The sequence below is a fragment of the Loa loa genome, assembly GCF_000183805.2.
Source record: "Loa loa unplaced genomic scaffold supercont3.160, whole genome shotgun sequence".
NCBI lineage: Eukaryota > Metazoa > Nematoda > Chromadorea > Rhabditida > Onchocercidae > Loa > Loa loa.
In genome coordinates, this window is record NW_018108340.1 from 15,180 (window position 1) to 34,711 (window position 19,532).

General features: G+C 32.8%; 4 protein-coding genes across 4 annotated transcripts; 2 read left to right on the forward strand and 2 right to left on the reverse strand.

Moving 5' to 3' along the window:
• Window positions 1-767: 767 nt before the first annotated feature.
• On the forward strand, window positions 768-1,911 carry LOAG_00586 (hypothetical protein; the record flags this gene model as incomplete). The annotated part of the gene is made up of 2 exons (XM_003136126.1): window positions 768-972; window positions 1,178-1,911. 2 exons carry the CDS (start codon window positions 768-770, stop codon window positions 1,909-1,911), a joined length of 939 nt encoding a protein of 312 aa, XP_003136174.1.
• A 6,867-nt stretch (window positions 1,912-8,778) lies between these two features.
• On the reverse strand, window positions 8,779-9,322 carry LOAG_00587 (hypothetical protein; the record flags this gene model as incomplete). The annotated part of the gene is made up of 2 exons (XM_003136127.1): window positions 8,779-9,137; window positions 9,301-9,322. The coding sequence occupies 2 exons, from the start codon at window positions 9,320-9,322 to the stop codon at window positions 8,779-8,781; spliced, it is 381 nt and encodes a 126-aa protein (XP_003136175.1).
• Window positions 9,323-12,617: 3,295 nt separating this feature from the next.
• LOAG_00588 (hypothetical protein) lies at window positions 12,618-13,375 on the forward strand (the record flags this gene model as incomplete). The annotated part of the gene is made up of 3 exons (XM_003136128.1): window positions 12,618-12,824; window positions 12,933-13,087; window positions 13,159-13,375. The coding sequence occupies 3 exons, from the start codon at window positions 12,618-12,620 to the stop codon at window positions 13,373-13,375; spliced, it is 579 nt and encodes a 192-aa protein (XP_003136176.1).
• Window positions 13,376-15,736: 2,361 nt separating this feature from the next.
• On the reverse strand, window positions 15,737-19,234 carry LOAG_00589 (hypothetical protein). The gene is made up of 5 exons (XM_003136129.2): window positions 19,033-19,234; window positions 18,688-18,795; window positions 18,205-18,297; window positions 16,621-16,770; window positions 15,737-16,170 (listed from the first exon to the last, which is right to left on the reverse strand). The coding sequence occupies exons 1-5, from the start codon at window positions 19,213-19,215 to the stop codon at window positions 16,012-16,014; spliced, it is 693 nt and encodes a 230-aa protein (XP_003136177.1). The 5' UTR covers window positions 19,216-19,234; the 3' UTR covers window positions 15,737-16,011.
• Between the last annotated feature and the right edge of the window lie 298 nt (window positions 19,235-19,532).

The window sequence follows — 19,532 nt, forward strand, 5'->3', positions numbered from 1 at the left end:
AATAAGCATTGTGACAAGAACAGAGGGAGGATTAGCATGCAGATTGGACATTCTTTGTCCTTAAAATAAAGATGCGTCCGGACAAAGCTGGGAATTGAGATAAATAATTTGAAACGATTACTAGCAAAGGCATTTCCTGTTGGACATGAATACAAAGATTTGAACTGAGATAAAGACCGGAAAAACATAGAAATAAATCTAAGGAATGTAGAATTAATTAAATGAGTCATAACATTGGATATATTCATTTACAATAAGAAATTTATTTGATTATATATTTGTATGGTTGGAATCTCGCGAATCGGAATTCGCGACAGTCGGAAAACCTTTTTAACCTATGTATATGCATAAGACAATGAAGATGAGGGAAAACATGGTATCGTAGAAAGTTACTGGTAATTTATACTTTTAAAGTCCTCCTACTTATTTTCGAAGAAAAAAGTTCCAAATATGTAGAGATGTCTTGATTTGCATATTCTTCTTTTGCATGCGTATCTGTATTTCCCTGCTAATAATTGCATGAATTGCATGCATTTGTATAAATCAGTAGTGCTTATTTGCACATCCAGATCTCAACGAGTCTTTTGTATTCAGACTAAAAAAATCAGTAGGGATTTATTTCGATCCACATGGGACCGGATTTGTCAACTTAGAACTTCATGAACGCATGTAATACCTTTATTTAATATCATTTCAGAAAATAGTTTTCTTAGTTTTGCTTTTTGCAGCCAGAAACCTTCGACAAATATCCATCTGGCACATTTGCGATGCTGCATTGTCCTGTAGGTCAACTACCAATCGGACCGTCATCTGCTATTTGTTTGGACGGGAAATGGAGTGCAGAACTAGGTTACTGCAAGGAAGTATTTAGTGGTGGCATTTCTAGTGGTGTAGGTCGAAGACGCGATATCACAATTACTGACCCCAAGGAATCAGGTGGCAACACTCAGTCAAGCAGCACCATACAATCAGGTAATGACCCCAAAGCTGAATCAATCTTGTCACGTATTTCAATATATTCATCATATAGTTATATGGTTGATTTCGAACTTCAGCTCATTTCCGAATAATATTTCAGTCATGTTATCGTGAATATGTTATTTCTATATTGGATGGGTCACAGAGGCCTTTCTGCTACATGTTTATTGTTACTGTTTCTGCTGCAATCGATTTTCAGAAACTATGTTTGATACTGTCGCTGTCAATGCAGAGGACAGATCAGTGATAACAAATTCGATGCCAATAAATGTCATTGTTAATGAAGAGGACAAATTAGTAACAACAAATTCGATGCCAATAAATGTCATTGTTAATGAAGAGGACAAATTAGTAACAGCAAATCCTATGCCAACAAATGTTGCTGTCAGTGCAGAGGACAAATCAGTGATAACAAATGCGATGCCAACAAATGTCATTGTCAACGAAGAGGACAAATTAGTAATAACAAATGCGATCCCAACAAATGTTATTGTTAACGAAGAGGACAAATTAGTAATAACAAATGCGATGCCAACAAATGTTATTGTTAACGAAGAGGACAAATTAGTAATAACAAATGCGATGCTAACAAATGTCGCTGTCAGTGCGGAAGATAAATCAGTGATAACAAATGCCCTATCAACAAATGTTGCTGTCAGTGCAGAGGACAAATCAGTGATAACAAATGCGATGCCAACAAATGTCGCTGTCAGTTCGGAGGATAAATCAGTGATAATAAATTTGATCCCAACAGAAGTGGAAAGTACAGCACTAAATGAAGTGACTTCAGATCTTTCGGTTGAAGAATGCAATACTACTTTAAATGTTACTTTGAAGAATACAACCCCAACTTTACGACAGTTGATTAAGGTGGAAAAACCAATTGATGAGTCAATTGAAATGACAACACTTTCAATTCTAGCCAATGATTAAAGCAATGGAGAAGAGGCTTTAGTACATTCCTTGATGTGTGTATACGTATGTATGTGTTGTATGTGTGTGTACGTGTATGTGCATGTATGTGTGCACGTATAGATGTAACTGATACGTATGTAACTGTGAATTATTCTTTAATTTCAGTTTTATAATGAAGACTATACTGAAGGAATGCTTACTGAACATTTGGTTTTTACAAAATGTATCCTTTTTTTTGGTAACAATTTCAATTGAAAAGTGTTGTTTATATTTTTCTAAATTCATTCAAATATCATTCAATTTGTAATATTCTTTTATTTGAGGAAAGTGAAGAGATTATGTCTGATCTAAATGTTCTTATTGTTTTATTTCACTTATATTTAAGAGGTCAGGGTAAAACAAATCTGTGATATGAGATATAGAAGCCGAAAAAAGTGGTCTAAATTCCTAACTTCTTTAACAAATCATACTGAACAATATCCCGTTCAATGCAAATTTTAAACTTTGCAACACTGCATTTCAACTTTCCAAAAACGTTTTATACATGGCCATTTAAAAAGTGTCAATAATCAAAGCATAATCACTTATAAACTTCAAAGCGATATTGTTAATGCTGTAATCGATTTGTTTCCATTTGAAAATTATCAGTTTTGAAGAATTTATGGACGAAATTTTGAAATTCCTACTTATTGCCGCCACTTATTTTACATTTGTCATCTTTTTTGAACATCCAATTCATCAAACCCATTTTGTACGCACCAAAGGTTGTTATTATCGTTGTTACGGCCATGATCATCATTTTAGTGTTTGATTTACCTGTCATGATGTTTCACGTTCGTTAAACACCGACAAGCGTTAGAAACTGTTGAATGGATGTTTCTGGTGGACACAAAGTCGTGCCGTGACAAAGTAACCAGATTAATGAGGATAAAGAAAATGTAAACACCTTGAAGTTAACAAATCGAAAACAATGATTAGGTCACTTGAAAATCAAATTTTTATGCCAGTGCAAGTGATTTATACGCATATTTTCGGAAATATGCAAAAAATACTTAGGGAAAATATAATCTTAATCACATTTAAATTTAAATAAAATGAATGGGATTGAGTGAATTCAAAAATATGACGTTAAAAGACATATGTGTTTCATAATTTCATTTGAATAGGGGTGACTTTAAATGAAATTAGTTCAGCTGAAATAAAATTTAGAAATAAATTAAACCATTTTATTTTAGATATTTTGATACTTTCAATCCTATAAGATTGTTATGTGTTATTGTTGTACAAACAAAAAAAAATTAAAAAATAAAAAAAGTAGAAGATTGAAAAAGCTAACAACAAATAAAATGTTAACATAATGGAAAATATTTAATAATGATAGAATTAGAGGACAAGTATGTTTGATCAACAATTTCAAGTAATCCATTTAAAAAATTCAAAGAATACACTTTTTCTAATCTTAAATGATCAATTTGAATACATTCCACAATGATGTAAATTTGGGAAAAAACTAAAGTTTCATTTTCAAATTTTTATGTATAAAATCATTTACTGAATAAATATTCATTGATTGTTTAAACATTCTATTATAAAAAGATTTTTGACAGATAAATTTTTAACAAAATACAAATATTGTTAATCCCGTGATTTACTTTTCTCATCCATCCTCTCGAATAAACACGAAATAATTGTATGACTAAAAAAAAATAAATAAACGTTCATAAATGACTGTATTGTTTTGTATCAATTTTAATTTGCCAAGTTGGATCGTAATATAAAGTTTGAAAATTATAATTTCTTTCCTATTTACAGAAGGTACTATTCGGTGTACATAGAATTATTGTATATGTGCTTATTGGTTTGCAATATGCTTTAGTAATATGCTCAACTATGCTAACAAACGTGCTAATTCTTATAATCATAAAATCACATTTGTGAAGGATAGACTTATATAGAGGAAGACTATTTTTTTTTTTTGTTTTTTTGTTTGGGTTCTGAGAGTTTATCTTAGGGTGACGTTTTAGAGTTTAATTTATGTTTTAATTCTGAGTGATTATGCGACGTCAACATTTTTTTCATCCAATGGTTTAATTACTCTCTTTGGTTTGGTTTTTCAATGGTTTAATTACCTAACTTTGAGGTGGAAATGAAGAAAATTCTCAAACTCTGGTGTTAAGTTGTACAAATTTCCAACGGAAAAATTACAATTTTCTCTTGTGCGGGAACGAACGAGAATAGTAGATTTACGGCAAGTAAATTTGAAAGTTTTGAAGTTGAAGAAAAATGTCTGAAATCAAAAGGATGTTATCAAAAGATGTTTGAAATGACTATTGGAAGAACTGCCGGAAATTGTGAACCGCCTGAAACTCTGTTTACTGAAGAAAAATGGGTTTATTACGAAAAACTTCCCTACCGATTGCAATATTCAATTCGATCCATCACTTCTCATCACTTTGGAAAAAAATAAATTAAAAATGGCTGGAATTAATCAAAACAATCATCTGATGAAAAACAAAAGAAAAGGAAATAAACGTATATTCAAATTGTAGTTGATGAGTATGGCTTCATTAATATAATGGGAAAAGTAGAGATATGTCAATAATGCTGGGGACACAAAAGGAAGGAGTGGAAACGGTTCTGCGCTTTTTGACAAGAAGAGCTCGCACTCCAATCAGAACTGTCCTGTCAGAAATAATCTGTTTCGTTGGTTTTTCTCATTTTTTTATGGAATTCCATCCAGTCGATTTCCGTATTTTTTACCAATTACTTCTCCTGGTTATCAATTCTATGTAAGTGTCACTGTTGTCACTTTCATCAATTATGCTTTTCATTTTTTTAATTGGATATTGAGCGACACTGTTATTGTTTGATATTCTTTAACTGTACGAAACCTTTTATTCTCAAATATTTTGCTCTCTTTTCAGTTCCAATTGCTTATATACTTCCTTAGTGATAAAGGATAATTGTGATCCTGCATCCAGAAAAACTGTCATCATTTCTTGCCTATTATTCTTCGAACCAATTATTGTCACATCTTTTTTCTCGTACTGATAGTATGAAAAAAAATGACGATATGGAGAAAAAAAGTATGAAAAGGAGACCAATGACGCCCGACATTGTCTATTCAACCAGTCTAGTTGAAATACATTTTTAAAATCCTTTTGGTACTCAGACCTCTGCGCTTCTTCAAGTAAGAAGGATCATGGTACAGTTCTGAGATTAGAAGAATTAGCGCCTTTGTTGGCATATTCTGGAGTGGAGCTCTTAATTAGTGCATAGGAACATAACCGATGCACAATTTTAGCTTACATTTTACATTATACAGTAAATGTCGTGAATTTTTTTTGTAGAATTATTGAGAGGTCCGTTAAGAGCTTAGAATCACCACCTCAAATTTGTTCCGAATTGACGATCCGTTGGATTGATTGAACAGTTCCTTGAGTCCGGCAAGTCTGGTTGAGTTGAACTGAATTATGTTGATAAACGTACCAGATTGTAGAAAGTTTATCGATCCTTCCTCCTTTTATTAATGCAATATGGTTTATATATATTCGGAAGTGGGAGTGGTTTTCATTAAGCATTTGTAGGATGTGAACACAAGGATGTGAATTTAGCTAACAATACAAAGATGGGAAATAAATCTAAGGAATGTAGAATTAGTAATGAGGTATTTATTTGATTATTTGTTTATTTGGAATTTAGTTGGAGTTTCGCGAATTCGGAATTCGCGACAGTAAATTCACAATATGTAACATATAAACCCACTGGTATCAAATTTACAATAAAGGAATTACTGACTTATTCTTGCGATTTCAGCAGTACCACCTTTTACAGTCGATTCATAGCTTCATTTCTTCTTACTATGTTTCCTCAGTTTTGTTACAAATCATGAATTGTCTTTTTTTTAATTTTGGTGGATCTCATGCAAAATCCATCATGGCAGTTTCGACTCAATTTATATTTCAATTTTTGGATGGTCCAAATTTTCATTCACTGTTTCCAGTTGGTGTAGAATCCTTTTCAAGTTTTCAACGATTGATCGGAGATCCTCACTTTTTTCGGCTATAGGTAGTCTTTTTTATATTACAATTGCCGGTGGATTGCTCTTGGATCTCTAAATTCTTGTTTGAGTACATTCACTATCACTGGATAATTTTCAGGAGTAATAGTATACCTAAAAATAGCTGCCATAGCTCCCATATCCCATAGCTCTTTCAGTCAAACATCCAATACAAAGGACAATTTTTGTATTGCAGGAATATTTTGATTATCCATAGCAACTTGAAAATTTGCATAGAAGGAGGACAAGCCAAATTAGAGGTTTGCCAAAGAATTTTATCAATTCCAATTTAGGTACACAGCAAAACCGTTTCCATCTCTTTCTTTTCCGTCTCTAGTTGAACATATATTTGTTCTTCCCTTTTCTATTCAACCATTTTTGATTTATCTCCTCCAAAATATTTACAGCAGAACTGATGGACCAAATTGAATTTTGCAATCGGTAGAAGTTTTTCGTAAATCTTTTTTTCGTCAGTAAACAGAGTTTTAGAGGGCGCCGCAATTTCCTGTATTTCTCTTAGTAATCGCTGAGAAAACTCTTTGGTAGGTATCGCGGACTGAAGCAGAGATCCAAACATTTTTTTTCAGTTTTGGAATTTTCAAATTCACTTACCACAAATCCACGATTTACTTCTGCATTATATTGTATGCTTGTGGATCATAAAGTGGAAATCATAATTTATTTCTTGGAAATTTGCACAACGTAATATCAAAGTTGCAAAAATTTCTTTATTTCAACCTCACCCGTTCACATTTGACGCTTCTTCTCCTTTCTCATTATTAGCATCGCTGAATTGTTTTAGTTATATGTTTAAATTATATCTATAGCTAATGCTTAAATGTCATCGTAAGTTAAGCATTGTGCAACGCCATCTCTTAAATTGGATATTCACTACATAATTGTCTAAATAGTTAATTACCTTTAATTGAATCGGCAGAATAATGTTTTGAGTGAATTTCTCTATTGTATACTGTAAAATTTTATGCGCCCAGTGTTTTCAATTTGTTTATTCACGTAGTCATTTGTTGTTGTATAATTATTCTTTTCCTATTATCTTTCAATTCTTTGTTTATTAATTCAGTCAATTTTGGGTAAAAATTATTTATATTATCGTATAAAAATCAGAAAATGCTGTTTGTTCAGAGCAACAAAAAGTTCGGAAACTAAACATAAATAATATAAATATAAACATAAAAATATAAATGCAAAAAATATATAAATAAAAAATATAAATATAAAATATAAATATATAAATACAAACATAGTAACATAAACACAATAACTATTCGGAAACTGTAACATAAATACAATAACTGTTCGGAAACTGTAACATAAGTATAATAACTGTTTGGAAACTGTAATATAAATACAATAACTGTCAAGCTCTTCCAACTTGAACAAATCCAAAATGATGGCTGTTTTTCATCATTTTGTAAAAAAATTGGTGCTTAAAGATTGGTGCACAACAATTGTCAATGATGATGATTTGTTTTATTATCGCATCTCGAAACTTCAACGATGCATCGATTCATTTAAGATTTCACGTCGCACTAAGTGTTCACAATTTTAGTGCAATGAAAACACACCTAACATCAGTTAAGTCATGCCATTATGTCATTATTAAATTTATCATAAATAGGCAGAAACAAAATAACCTCCTACCACCTGTTGAAAAGATATTAATAGCTATGCAAAAGTGGTAAGTAGCAATCGAAAGAGAAGAGATGGTATTTTTATATTCCTGGAAAGATATATTCGGACAATGGCATAAATATGGTAACCAAATGTGATGTCCAGGCGCTTCAACAACTAAGTTATAAATCAAATAATTTATTACAAGAAATAAAAAGATGACTTGAATAAGTTATTAAAAGTAAAGAGAAATGTATGCATTTATGAAAATCCCATACTGATGAAGAACAAATTTGTAAAATTTTCTTGAATTCACAATGCTTCATCAATTTGTCCTTGTCGTAGTGATGAATGCTCGGGCTGTTGAAAGATGACACCAAATTTGATCATTAATATAAACGTTAATGATATAGTCATGACAGAAGCACTTACCCCAAGTAACACTAACACGAATGCCGATCGTGGTTCTTCTAAAGTTTCTGGTTTTATTTATGATTAAAAGTGAGAGATGCACTATAAATGGAAAAAAATGAACTAAATTTGATCCATAAACATATCGAAATCACTAATATCGATTATTTTGTAAACATAATGTCATATATTTTTCATTATTACCAATATTATTTATGCAATATGCACAGTGGCCAACTAATTTTTGATGAGCTTTCAAATCTTTAAATTGCTAACTTCAAATTTCATTATTTACAGTTTCAATCTCCACCTCATTTAAGCTATTGTTATGTAGAAATTTACAAACAAAATATTACTTGTATCTGTAGATCTGATAGGTATCATAGATTGCTGAACAGATGAAACTGAGGGTATGCTAATTTCAGAACCTGCAGAATCATTAAAATTTACTGAACACAAAATCTCCTGAAAGCAAATCTCAACGGAATCCTCATAATACTATGCTTAGGCTTCTAGAACAGGTGAATTCTGGTAGCTTCAAATGGTTAATTTCTTGCAGACGTCCACTGATTAAATATTTACCACGTTATTCAACACTGGACCTAATATATGCATGAGTATTTTATATTTGTATTTCTATAAGACGCGAGGAAGGGTTACTTTGATTATCCGTATTGGATACTTGAAAAGTTAAAGAGACTTCTAAAAAAATAATTTAATATCACTACACTGATAATGTAGCACTTGTAATTGTACTGTTAACGGGATATCTGTTGAGGGAATTAACCTAGTTCGGTTGATTGTACTGTTTCTTGTAACATCTTAGGAATGGTAGTAGCTGTAGCGGAAGTAATTTCTGTTCCTAATCTGGTTGATTTTGTTTCTTGCAACATTTGGGAGATGGAAATCGTGGTGGAAGTAATTGTTGTTGTTGGTTTGGTGATCACCGTCGTAGTATCAGGAATATGAGTAATAGCCATTGTTGTTGTTGTTGTTACATGTGTCGTTGTTGTCTCCGTTGTTTCCGTTATTGTTGTTGTTGTTTCTATTGGTTGTTCAGTGGGATCGGTAATCCTCGTAATTACTGTACTAGAAATGCGAACAACAGCAGTTGTTGTTGATTCAGTGGATATGCCGGCCGCTAGAATAGCTGTTGTGAAAGTTGTGAATTAGCAAAATTAAACGGTGAGTGGGATTGTATCGAACTTTTGTATGCTATAAACATTAAGATAAATGCGATGATTTGAAGCAACTATTAGTGGCCTGTTTTGACTATTTTGGTTAATTTAAGCTGTAGAAAATACCTATTGCGCTGCTCACATACATGCCCTGTCAAGCTCTACTGTCAAAAGATTGATTAGTGGAAGGAAGATTTGATGTTGTCTTTCACGAAATGACTGTTCTCCCAGTTGACTTTCTTCTGAAGTTAGATAAACTTTAACCCTGATTCCTGATGAAACTCTCGACGAATACAATGATGACAGCGACAATGATCAATTCTACTTTCTGTTTAGCTTTCCTGCAATTTCTCGTTAATTTTCATGTTTATTAATAAAGTACAATAACGCCATCCATCCACTACCATTCAATGGATCATAATAGCTTTTTGTCATTTGCGCCTTCTTCAATGGAAGCTCATTTGTTAACCATTAAATCATTGCTTTCAAATCCATCTATTGCTCATGACATTGTGAACCGTTCTGTCCTAATCATTCTATCTGTGACTGTGGTTTTTCTTCAATTTCCTGCATTTACTGGAGAATTTTTTTGCTGGAAAATGTATTCTATTATCCTATTCCCTATTCTAACCATTTATTTTTAGTGTTTCCAAATTAAGCTAGCCAGATTAATTCCAAATTTGTTCAGCAGAAGAATTTGTCGGGCATGAAAACCCACATGAATTAGGATCAGGATTTTAACTCTGAACAATCTCATTTAACAATACCGCTTACCGATTACTTTGATTACAACACCAAATCATTTTTGCCTTTCTTCTTGTACTAATATGAAGCAACCGATCGCTGCAAAAAATACTGAAAACAATGACGAGAATCAAATTTCCATCATTATTCAAGGAGTTATAAGAAATTTAAAGTATAAATGAATGAAAGTTGCTGAAATGTGAGTTTTGCATAATTAGATAAGTAAATTAAATGATTCGCCATAAAAATAGCAATTTCTAAAAACAAATGAACGATGGATGCGACAAGTTATTACAAAATCAAATTTAGATTTCAGGATATCAAGTTTTTAATTAAATGTATATTGCGGAAAGGGATATTAGAGCTTTACTCCCATCTTTCAATCTTATCACATAGAAGATAGTACCTGGAAGTATTTGAGGTTCAAGCAAATATGTCATACAAATTAAGAGTAACTTCGTTACCCTTTATCTGTCAGGTTATTAGGAAGGGAGATAGATTTCTCCTATCAATTAAGAGCCCTTCAGCCAGGCCTAATGAATATAATCATCCTTTTTCTGAAGTAGTAACCAAACAGTCGGTAGTATTCAGTTTACATCCGCATTTAAGCAATTTGCAAAAATGGAAACAGTTAAACTTCAATTTGCATAGGAATCGCTATTGAAAATAGCGTCTATAAAAGGAGTAGAAGTAAAGTTCCATTTATCATTGTAAATTATTTGTCGTTAATACGATTAACTGTTGAAGATTTCACTAATTAGTGTGAAGCCAAAGGAGGAAAGCCAGTATTTGGAGGATGAGTGCACTTTGCATTTTATTCATTTTGGGATTAGTTGGATTTGCTGTGGCTTATCATCTTGGCTATTTGGATCAATATTTTTCAAAATTTAAACAGTAATACATTATGCTGCATCAGATGAAAAATATTTGCTAATACATGAGTGATCTGTGATTTTCACAATGTATATGTTATGATGAAAAATGATTTAATATAAGTGTATTTGAAATTATTTAAAACGGACAATATCATATCTGTCAAATAAATTGTGACAAATTCCTTTCTTTGCAGTTCATCTCATCATAATTGCTCTAAATAGAAGCAAAAGCGCAATCGTTTCAGTGGAACGGATTTTCGTTTTCCTGACTTCCTCTGAGATTTTAGGAATTAAAAATCGAAATAGAAATTCAGAATCCAATCGATGCCATCAGTGGTACTACTGAATAAGAATATAGGTCAGGAACAAAATATCCTTTTAGTAATTGATCATCTTACATATCGATGATGTTTGGTTGAAAACTGAATTTAAAAGAGTGACTACGCCCTTATTTCCCTGTAACCAGATTCGGGATTGCTGGAGTGGATAGAGAAAGAAATGAGATAAATGTAATTTTTTGGTATTTCTTAATTATAACAGCATTTATTATCGTTATATAATAATCAGGTACATTAGTAACATCGTGACTAGCCTTAGTTCATTGCGAAATGGTTGTCACAGACTTTTGTTTCTGTCACGGGTCTTTACCTGTGCAATTCATTTGAGTGGGTGAAAAAGTCTGGTGTTTGCGCTATTTACTGCTCACTTATATTTTTCTGTTGTGACATTTCCGCCAAGTAAAGGACAAACCTAGCGATTTTACACATAGATTGCAACATTTTGTTTCCATTAGGATTTGAATCATACAAAGCTGTAAAGCTATGAATTAATATTAACATCTACAAGATTATGATGAGAACTTCAAGTTTTTCAAATTTCAGATCGAAATTATGATTTTTTGCTTACTTTACTCATTGAAAAGATTTTCCCTAAATCAACTTAAATCCATGTCGTTTTTTTTTGTATTACTTCAACTATTTCTATTCGTTTTATGCTTATTGCGCGTAATACTAATTTTTCTAATTAATTTCTCCGATAATTAATCATAAAATAAATCGAAAGGGACATAACTTTTAGGCAATTATGAATGACTCAGTGGATTGATTTATGCATGACATATTAGTATATGTCATATTAGTATATGACATATTAGTATATATATTAGTATATTATATAAAATAGTGTATTAAATACTATTTTATTTTTCTAAATTTTAAATACTATTTTTTTAAATATTAAATACTATTTTATTTTTCTAAATTAAAAAAGTAGCCTCAAGTTCTTGAACCTCAACTTTTACCGTTTCAAAGTATCTGAGGTTTTGATTGGAATTAGGAAAAGTTTTTTTTTTCCCAATAGTTTCCTCATCATATTTTCTGGGATTGATACGAACTTTTGCAGTAATTGCTAAAAATGAAAAGTAATGAGAACTAGGCTTAATTTTTTATCGGAAATAGAGAAGTTTGCAGTAGAGTTCAAAAAACTAAGTTTTATATCAAAGTTTGTTTATGATCTTTTGCAACTTTAGAAAATGCATTTGTCTGATTGTTATCAAGAAGAAATTCATACATCGCTTCTTCATTCATGCCAATTTTTAAATCTTTTAAGCTTATTTATCATGGAATGAAAGAAATTATTTTATTTGCATTAGTCTGTTATATTTGGGTAACTTTTTGAAATATGCAAATTTTCTGATTATATAAATATTTATATGTTATAACAGACGGAGAAACACAACCATTGACTAGAAATTAACTGGTGTCCCCAACCGATTTTCGTAGGGTTAGTGGTTCAGCTCACTCGTGTGTGACAATCGCGGGATAAATGCCGAAGAGGGGCCGACAAGTTGAACTGATAAATGGAACGAAGCATAAGATACGAGACGTGGGATTGAGTAAACCAGCTCGAGCCGGATATTCACATGCAGCACGCCGTGGAGTTTCACCAGAAATTCAAAGCGTTCAGGGGGGGAGAATCCGCCTCGGTAGTGTCGCTCCGTTGCTATCACGTCGAGCCAAAGCTCTTGCTATGGTACGCAGGCATTTCTGACGCAGGCATTTCTGACCGTGTTACCGAAAAAATTTTTTTTGTAGGTCTTACTATTGACCTTTGCGCTTTGTATCAGACCTGAACTTGCAGAAGGACCATTACAACCATTATTCGGATGACGAGGTGTATGATTCGGATAACAGTGATGAGGATAGTTTCTCAGAAGACGACTACGATGAAGAACTTTACGATTACAATCGGCATCATCGATCTTACGATCGTCGTCGTACTCCTTTCCACTTTATGTGCGTCCGACTCTTCTAGCCAGCTTTGAGAAGCTTTTAAAATCCTGGAATTTTTCTTAACTTGAATTCAGGACAGCCTGTGAAGACTATGAGGACGAACTAACTCCATCACCATCATTTCCGATCTCTACTTCGCAACTTTTTGATACACGACGCCTGCCGAAATCATACCAAACACGTAAATCCGCTGTTGTGACCTCAGTCCCTCCTGCAACTAAATCACTCTCAACTGCCAAGGTCAAGAAAAATACTGCTGGATTTAACCCGAAAGATAGAAATAAAAAATAAAAGCAGTGCTTAGAACATCTCGATCTGGTCCAGTAACACGATCACGTGGGTACGACTTTAATTTTTTTCAACAAATCCTACCATTCTACAATCTTTCATGATATCAGGGAAATTTTATTCTTTCAATTTTTCAGAGCAACCCAATTGGATAAGAATAATTATTAGCAGGGACGAAATTTCTTCTGATAACAATAACAATGCATTCATTCCCATTGTATTGCCTGCTTACTCATCAAATAAACTTTCATAGAGACCATATTTTAATAAAAATTAAATGAAATTAAAAGGTTATATTGATGTAATATATGAATGAGTGAGAAAGAGAGAGAGAGAGAGAGAAAGTTCAACGTTTACGTTTTTTATATGGTATGATCATTGACCAAATGGATTCATTATCAGTTTTGTTGAGAATGTTGCAATGTTCGGATCAATGATTATTTACTACAAAGGATTGTTTGTATTTAGAGCAATCATTGTTTGAAAGAAATCGTCCCATGATTTGAGCTACATAAACCGATAAAAGGAAGTGTTTGTTGAGCATTGCGTCCCTTCTCCAAGAAGTTCATATCAGCATCTGAAAGTGGTCATTTCTTTCTATTTGAAACTGGCTAGATGTCTACTCAAATCTCCAGATAGTTTAACTATTACCGGATTCAATTCCCATATACACTGATCGTTATAGAAAGTATTATTGATCCTTTAAAAGAAGATCTGGTATTATACAATAGCTAAGTTATGTTTGCATCATTTCCTAGAAAGAAAATCATGGAAAGTTTAACTGATGATCGAAGTAGTTTATTTATTCAGCCTGAGTTCTCGATCCTAGGCATATTTCTAGTCCAATAATAACACTATTATCAATCTTGCTATCGAGATGTATCGAAGGAATATCGAGCTAATTTGAAGTGTGGTCACTTAGCTGAAGGAACTTTTTCAAATGTTAGCATTGAAATGATTTTTATACTTCCCTTACGTTATTTTTACTTTGTTGACGGTTGGAAACTTATCCAAATGTGCATTTGCATGCATATGTCACAGCTCTATCATGTTGCAGTTTGCGTGCATGCTTCTCTAGCATTACAAGTGTACAGATGAATGTAGCAGTTGATAAGATTGCGATGGCATATCTCTGTACTTCTTTATTCTGATCCATGTAACATCAGAGGACCAAATTTCATGCATTCAAGGATCAAGATGTACTACATTTATTCCATAATAAGCTCAAGATTATTGTTACAAGCAATACATATTAAAGTTTCAATTGTATCAATCAGTTTCATGCGTATAAATATGGAAATACTTCTGATTAGTTAGTTACAGCACTTTGTTAAATTTGAAATCACATATAAGCAGGTACTGTCTTCTATTAATACTATCTTCTATTAATGTTTCATTTTCCGTTGAGCTTCAGCAATATATGTGTCCAGATGACCTGTATAATAAGCTGCTGCAAGGCCTGCTACAATGGCCAGAAATAATAAAACCAAGAAGCTCATTCTTCCTGATATTCAGGTGCACCACTGCTCAGATCCTGTTAAAAAAATAACAATGATTGTTTAAGACTTCAAGTGCCGTATTTCAAATATTTTTAACCTGATGCAAATGTGCTTGCCGAATAAGCATGAAGTTAAGGAAGATTGCTCCTCGTTTCACGAGCTTAAATTACCGAAATCTTGTTCGATTTGAATACTATCATTATCGTACCAGACAACAATTAAATTGCTCAACTTATTACGATAATTTAGATGAGATAGTTCCCGTGTAAAATAGGTAGACACTTTTGAATTATATGAACATACCTTTTTTCACCACCTTTTACATTAATTTTGGTGATGGTTGAGTAATTCAGTTGACAAACACTACTGCTGTTGCTAAGGTATTGTTCATTGGTTGAGTGTTTCATCATAAGTCCATGTAAACTAATGAGTTCACTGAAAGAAATTCATATTGCCAACCGTCCACATATAAAGCTTGATCTATTCACTGGCTAAACTGCACTGGTTTAGTAATATCCTTGACCATATACAGCTGCCGACTGTGACCATCGACAAACATGTAAGGCTACGGATCATCTGTCAAGAATGACTATTTTCGTAATAACTCAGTATTCTTTGTTTGTTTCCTTATTGAATATTGCATCCATCTATCGGAGCGGTTGAAAAAGTTCTGAACCATTAATGGGTAATATCAGGATCAATAACATGCAGTGGAATTTATTTCCAAAAGATGAGGCGTTTTCATGTCACATCAGTTGGGCTCCTTTCTGCAAGGAAACTACTACTCAAAGGAAGGCATTAGAAATCGTAGAGTTATTGATAATGCATAAAAACCGAATAGTATATAATATCTATTTATTTTCAAGGTGATCAAAGTAAACAAATTCAATATATTATACATAGCAAGAGAGGAAACAATATTGCCAGACTTGAATGGAATTTTAAGGCTGTGGATGTTCATTTGAGGTCCTGAATAGTTTCAACAAAAAAAAGCAAAAAGACTGAGTGAATCTGGAATGAGGTTATTGTGTCCAGAATATGATCAATTTCTGGATAAAGGCATGGTATTTACAGGAACAGTTTTAAATATATGTTCAGTTGATTAACAGTGGCATACATAATTAGTGAAAGTGAAAAAAATTAAGCATAGTAGTATGGCCTTCCATAACGGAATGCTTTACATAGTATACATGTGGAAACTAAAGCAAACAACTCGATAATTAGCAAAAAGAATGCAAATACGACGACCGCTTCTCCGGTTGACTCCAAATAATCCGATATTGCCGTGAAGCAGTCCGGCTGAAAACAGATACTTTAAAACAGCATTACGAAGTAACTCTTTCCATGCACAGGTAACATTAAAGTAAATTGACAGCAATTAGTATGCCGTTACCAGAAATGTGAAATTTAGTCCCCTGTTCCATTCCATATCCCATTATAAAAGAAACCATATTACTAGCGCTATTTTGAGTTGTATCAATATGACTTTGTGGCAGGAGGATTGAGAGATCTCGATATTATCCTTAATCTAACTTCTTCGTCAAAGCTGTATTTTTGTCTGACTTTATTAAAAAACAACGATCTAATCTTAGAAAGAGCTGGAAAAGAATCGATATCCCCAGCTCAACCCTTCTTCATCACTGCTACTTTGTACTGAGATTCTGCCTAGCAAAAATACCCTGGAAGATTTCTGCTCAAGAATGTCCAGAATCTTCTCAGGAAACTCAAAAAATGTTCAAGAAAACGGACCTTATTCTTCAATTCTCCTTCACATAAGCCATGTTCCATGTACCGGTTCATCGTTTCTTGCGTTGCACCACAGCAATAAAACAGATCTTCGATGGGTTTTAAATTCGGCAAGTATTTGTCTTCTGCTTTACCAGCTTCTGATAGTAGCCTCTGAAATAAACAAATTTTTGTACGATAGGAGGGATAGCGGAAGGAGAAGCGGTAATCTATCAGAATCACCTCTCCAGATAAGAGAATTCTTCGTCCTCATTAGATTTTCTGATGAATTGCTATAACTTTGTAATCCTAACTGTAGTTCAAATCTGAAATCATATGGACTTCAAAAGTAATTTCTGGTAAAATAAAGAAGAAAACGAAAAGTAATGTCCACCGATGATCTGATTAATAAGTGGACTAAAATCAATGGTAGAATGGCTGACACCAAGAGCCTTTTGAGAAAATAAAATTCTGAAATATTCTGAACTGCATACGGTATTGGAACTAAACCGTTTCCTTGCGTTCGATGTCGGATAGCTTGGATAAAAGCAAAATACTTTTTGGCAAATAACAGGACGAATTATTTGAACTTACAGGGAATTTATACTCTGGAAATTAATTTCACAGAAAGCAATGCGTAGTGTTGGAGTAACTCAGGATTTTGCTATGATAAGGTGTCAATCTCTTTTTGAATTGCAATTCCAAAATGTTAGAAATGAATCTGGTAGGTAATCAGCTTAGTATTTGCAGGTATTATACTTTTCTTACTCATTTTTTAATTTTAAGAACAGCTCGAAAGAGCACTCGAAGTTTGCTAGTTGGTAAAATTTATTACTTGCAACTACTCAGATGCCCGGTAATCAAATCTTACCGTGGCGAAGAAAGTAAGGGTATTCTAAAAAATTTCAAATATGTCTGAAAGAAAGTCTCGCATTCAATTCAAGCTAATTTGATTGGCAAGTTGATAAAACGAACTGCTTGGACGTTATATTTTTTCATGGCCTACATGTTCCAATGCTGATGTTCAATCATGTGGTGTAGTTGGGAAACAATACTTTCTGTAATTGATAACCAATGATCAAGTAAAGTAACCTAACTTCTATTGCGCTTCTGATATTTCCCTAGCCGGGGTAAGTCTAATTTAATTGGAAAACTTTGAAATTATTTGCTTCGCCAATATGCGATTTACTGTAATTGAATCTGCTATCAATGTACATTGTTTATTTTCATATTTTAGCTTAAACTTCTGTCCTGGTCATTATTACTCGAACGACGTCTGTTTCGACTTCGTCTCATCAGTAGCCTGATGAGGACGCAAACAAATATTTGTTTTTCAGATCACTTTACGTATAATTATTAGTACGGATAACCATTAAAAATTTTGAATACTTGATTAATCGCATATTGTATTTCGTTTAAAAGTAATAACTCCATCATTTTTTGATGATTATATGGTTTCTTTCCACGTGAAAATCTAAAAGCATTTTGAAGATGAAGTGGACTTAGTGTAAGTCGAAAAGTCTGTTCAGGTTCAAGAAAATAAGCCTTACGATCAAGTAAATTATTTCCTGAAACAAAAATAATTGTTAAAAGAAAGAAAGCACTTACATGTAAAACACTTTTAAATTGGCCCTTGCTAGTGATTGCAAATATTACCGCGCCAACTTCGATTGTTGTAAGAATTAGTATTATGATGAAAAACTGAAAGAAAATTCTTATTTATTTAAGAAATTCTGTAAATAATTAAGAAGAATATAAGATTTACGCGAAAACTGATTTCAGATGGGATTAGGACAAGCATCATAACTCAGTTTAGTAGTAGTAGTAGTAGTATAACTCAGTTAAGGTTTCTTCATTTGGCTTCATTTCAGATAGTTGGATGAAAACTTTGAAACTGATATATCTTGATTGCAAATATTTTGTTGGGTAGACAAGAACTCAAGAGCTTTAACACCAAGGAATAAGAAGTGAAATTTTGAACAAAGAACTAAAGGTGCAGGCTGTTTGATCAACATAACGCTGCGTGTCAAATAGAACTTTGGCTAAGTGAGAGATATGAACTCTTTGGTAATACGCAAATATGAAACTTACTGCAGTCAACAACATGATATTTTCACACATTGCACCACAACAGCCGAGGAAACCAACGAGAAACAAGAATGCCCCAATAACAACCAATACCCAAAATGCTGCTTGATACTGAAATGATTCAAAGTCCTCTTAAGAAAATGACTATTTTCCTTTTCAAAACCGCCCCGTCTTTACCTAAATAAAATTTAATAATATCCTAATTTCAATGGCCTAACGTATCTAAAGCTGTCTTCTTTCATCATTGAACGATGATTAAAGCCGTAAAATACTGCAAATAGTACAAAAATTTATACTCAAAAATTAGGCCAGGATGAATTTAAAACTAAAGAATTTGAATATGCTTACTCTTGCCAGCACATTAAAATCTTCTTTATGTATTTTTCTCGTTTCTTCCAGCTTTAGCGCAAAATCTTCATCCAAATTAGCCCATAATGAGAAGCCAAAAATAAGTGCGCCAAATAAACAGATCAGTAAATTTGCAGTGAAAAATAAAAATTTCACCATTCGATTGCCACAACCGTGAACCATTGCAGGAAGACCTGAAAATGTACCGAACTGTATGAATGTTATCATTTCTGGAACGTCTAATACTTTCACAAATAAAGAAACAGAAGAAACAATAAAGCCATATACAATCAAATAAATCTATAGCGATTCTATTTCTTCAGAATGATGATCCCTTTGTTGAAAATGTTGGGATAAGTGGTAACTTCCTAATGCTTTAAAATGATACATTATCCATCAAATAGTAATTGATACTGAACTTCGACCAATCAATTAATTTAAGCTAACAATTAATGAACCGAAACCTCTGCCATTAATTTAATGAAATCCCTAGCTAACCT

What these genes read in the sequence shown, in the direction of transcription:
- LOAG_00589 (XM_003136129.2), bottom strand. Translation starts at nt 19,215, where the DNA reads ATGGTTCACGGTTGTGGCAATCGAATGGTGAAATTTTTATTTTTCACT. An exon ending in ATATCATGTTGTTGACTGCA is followed by an intron (nt 18,298 to 18,687) that starts GTAAGTTTCATA and finishes ATTTTCTTTCAG; the next exon opens with TTTTTCATCATAATACTAAT. An exon ending in AAGGAGAATTGAAGAATAAG is followed by an intron (nt 16,171 to 16,620) that starts GTCCGTTTTCTT and finishes ATCTGTTTTCAG; the next exon opens with CCGGACTGCTTCACGGCAAT.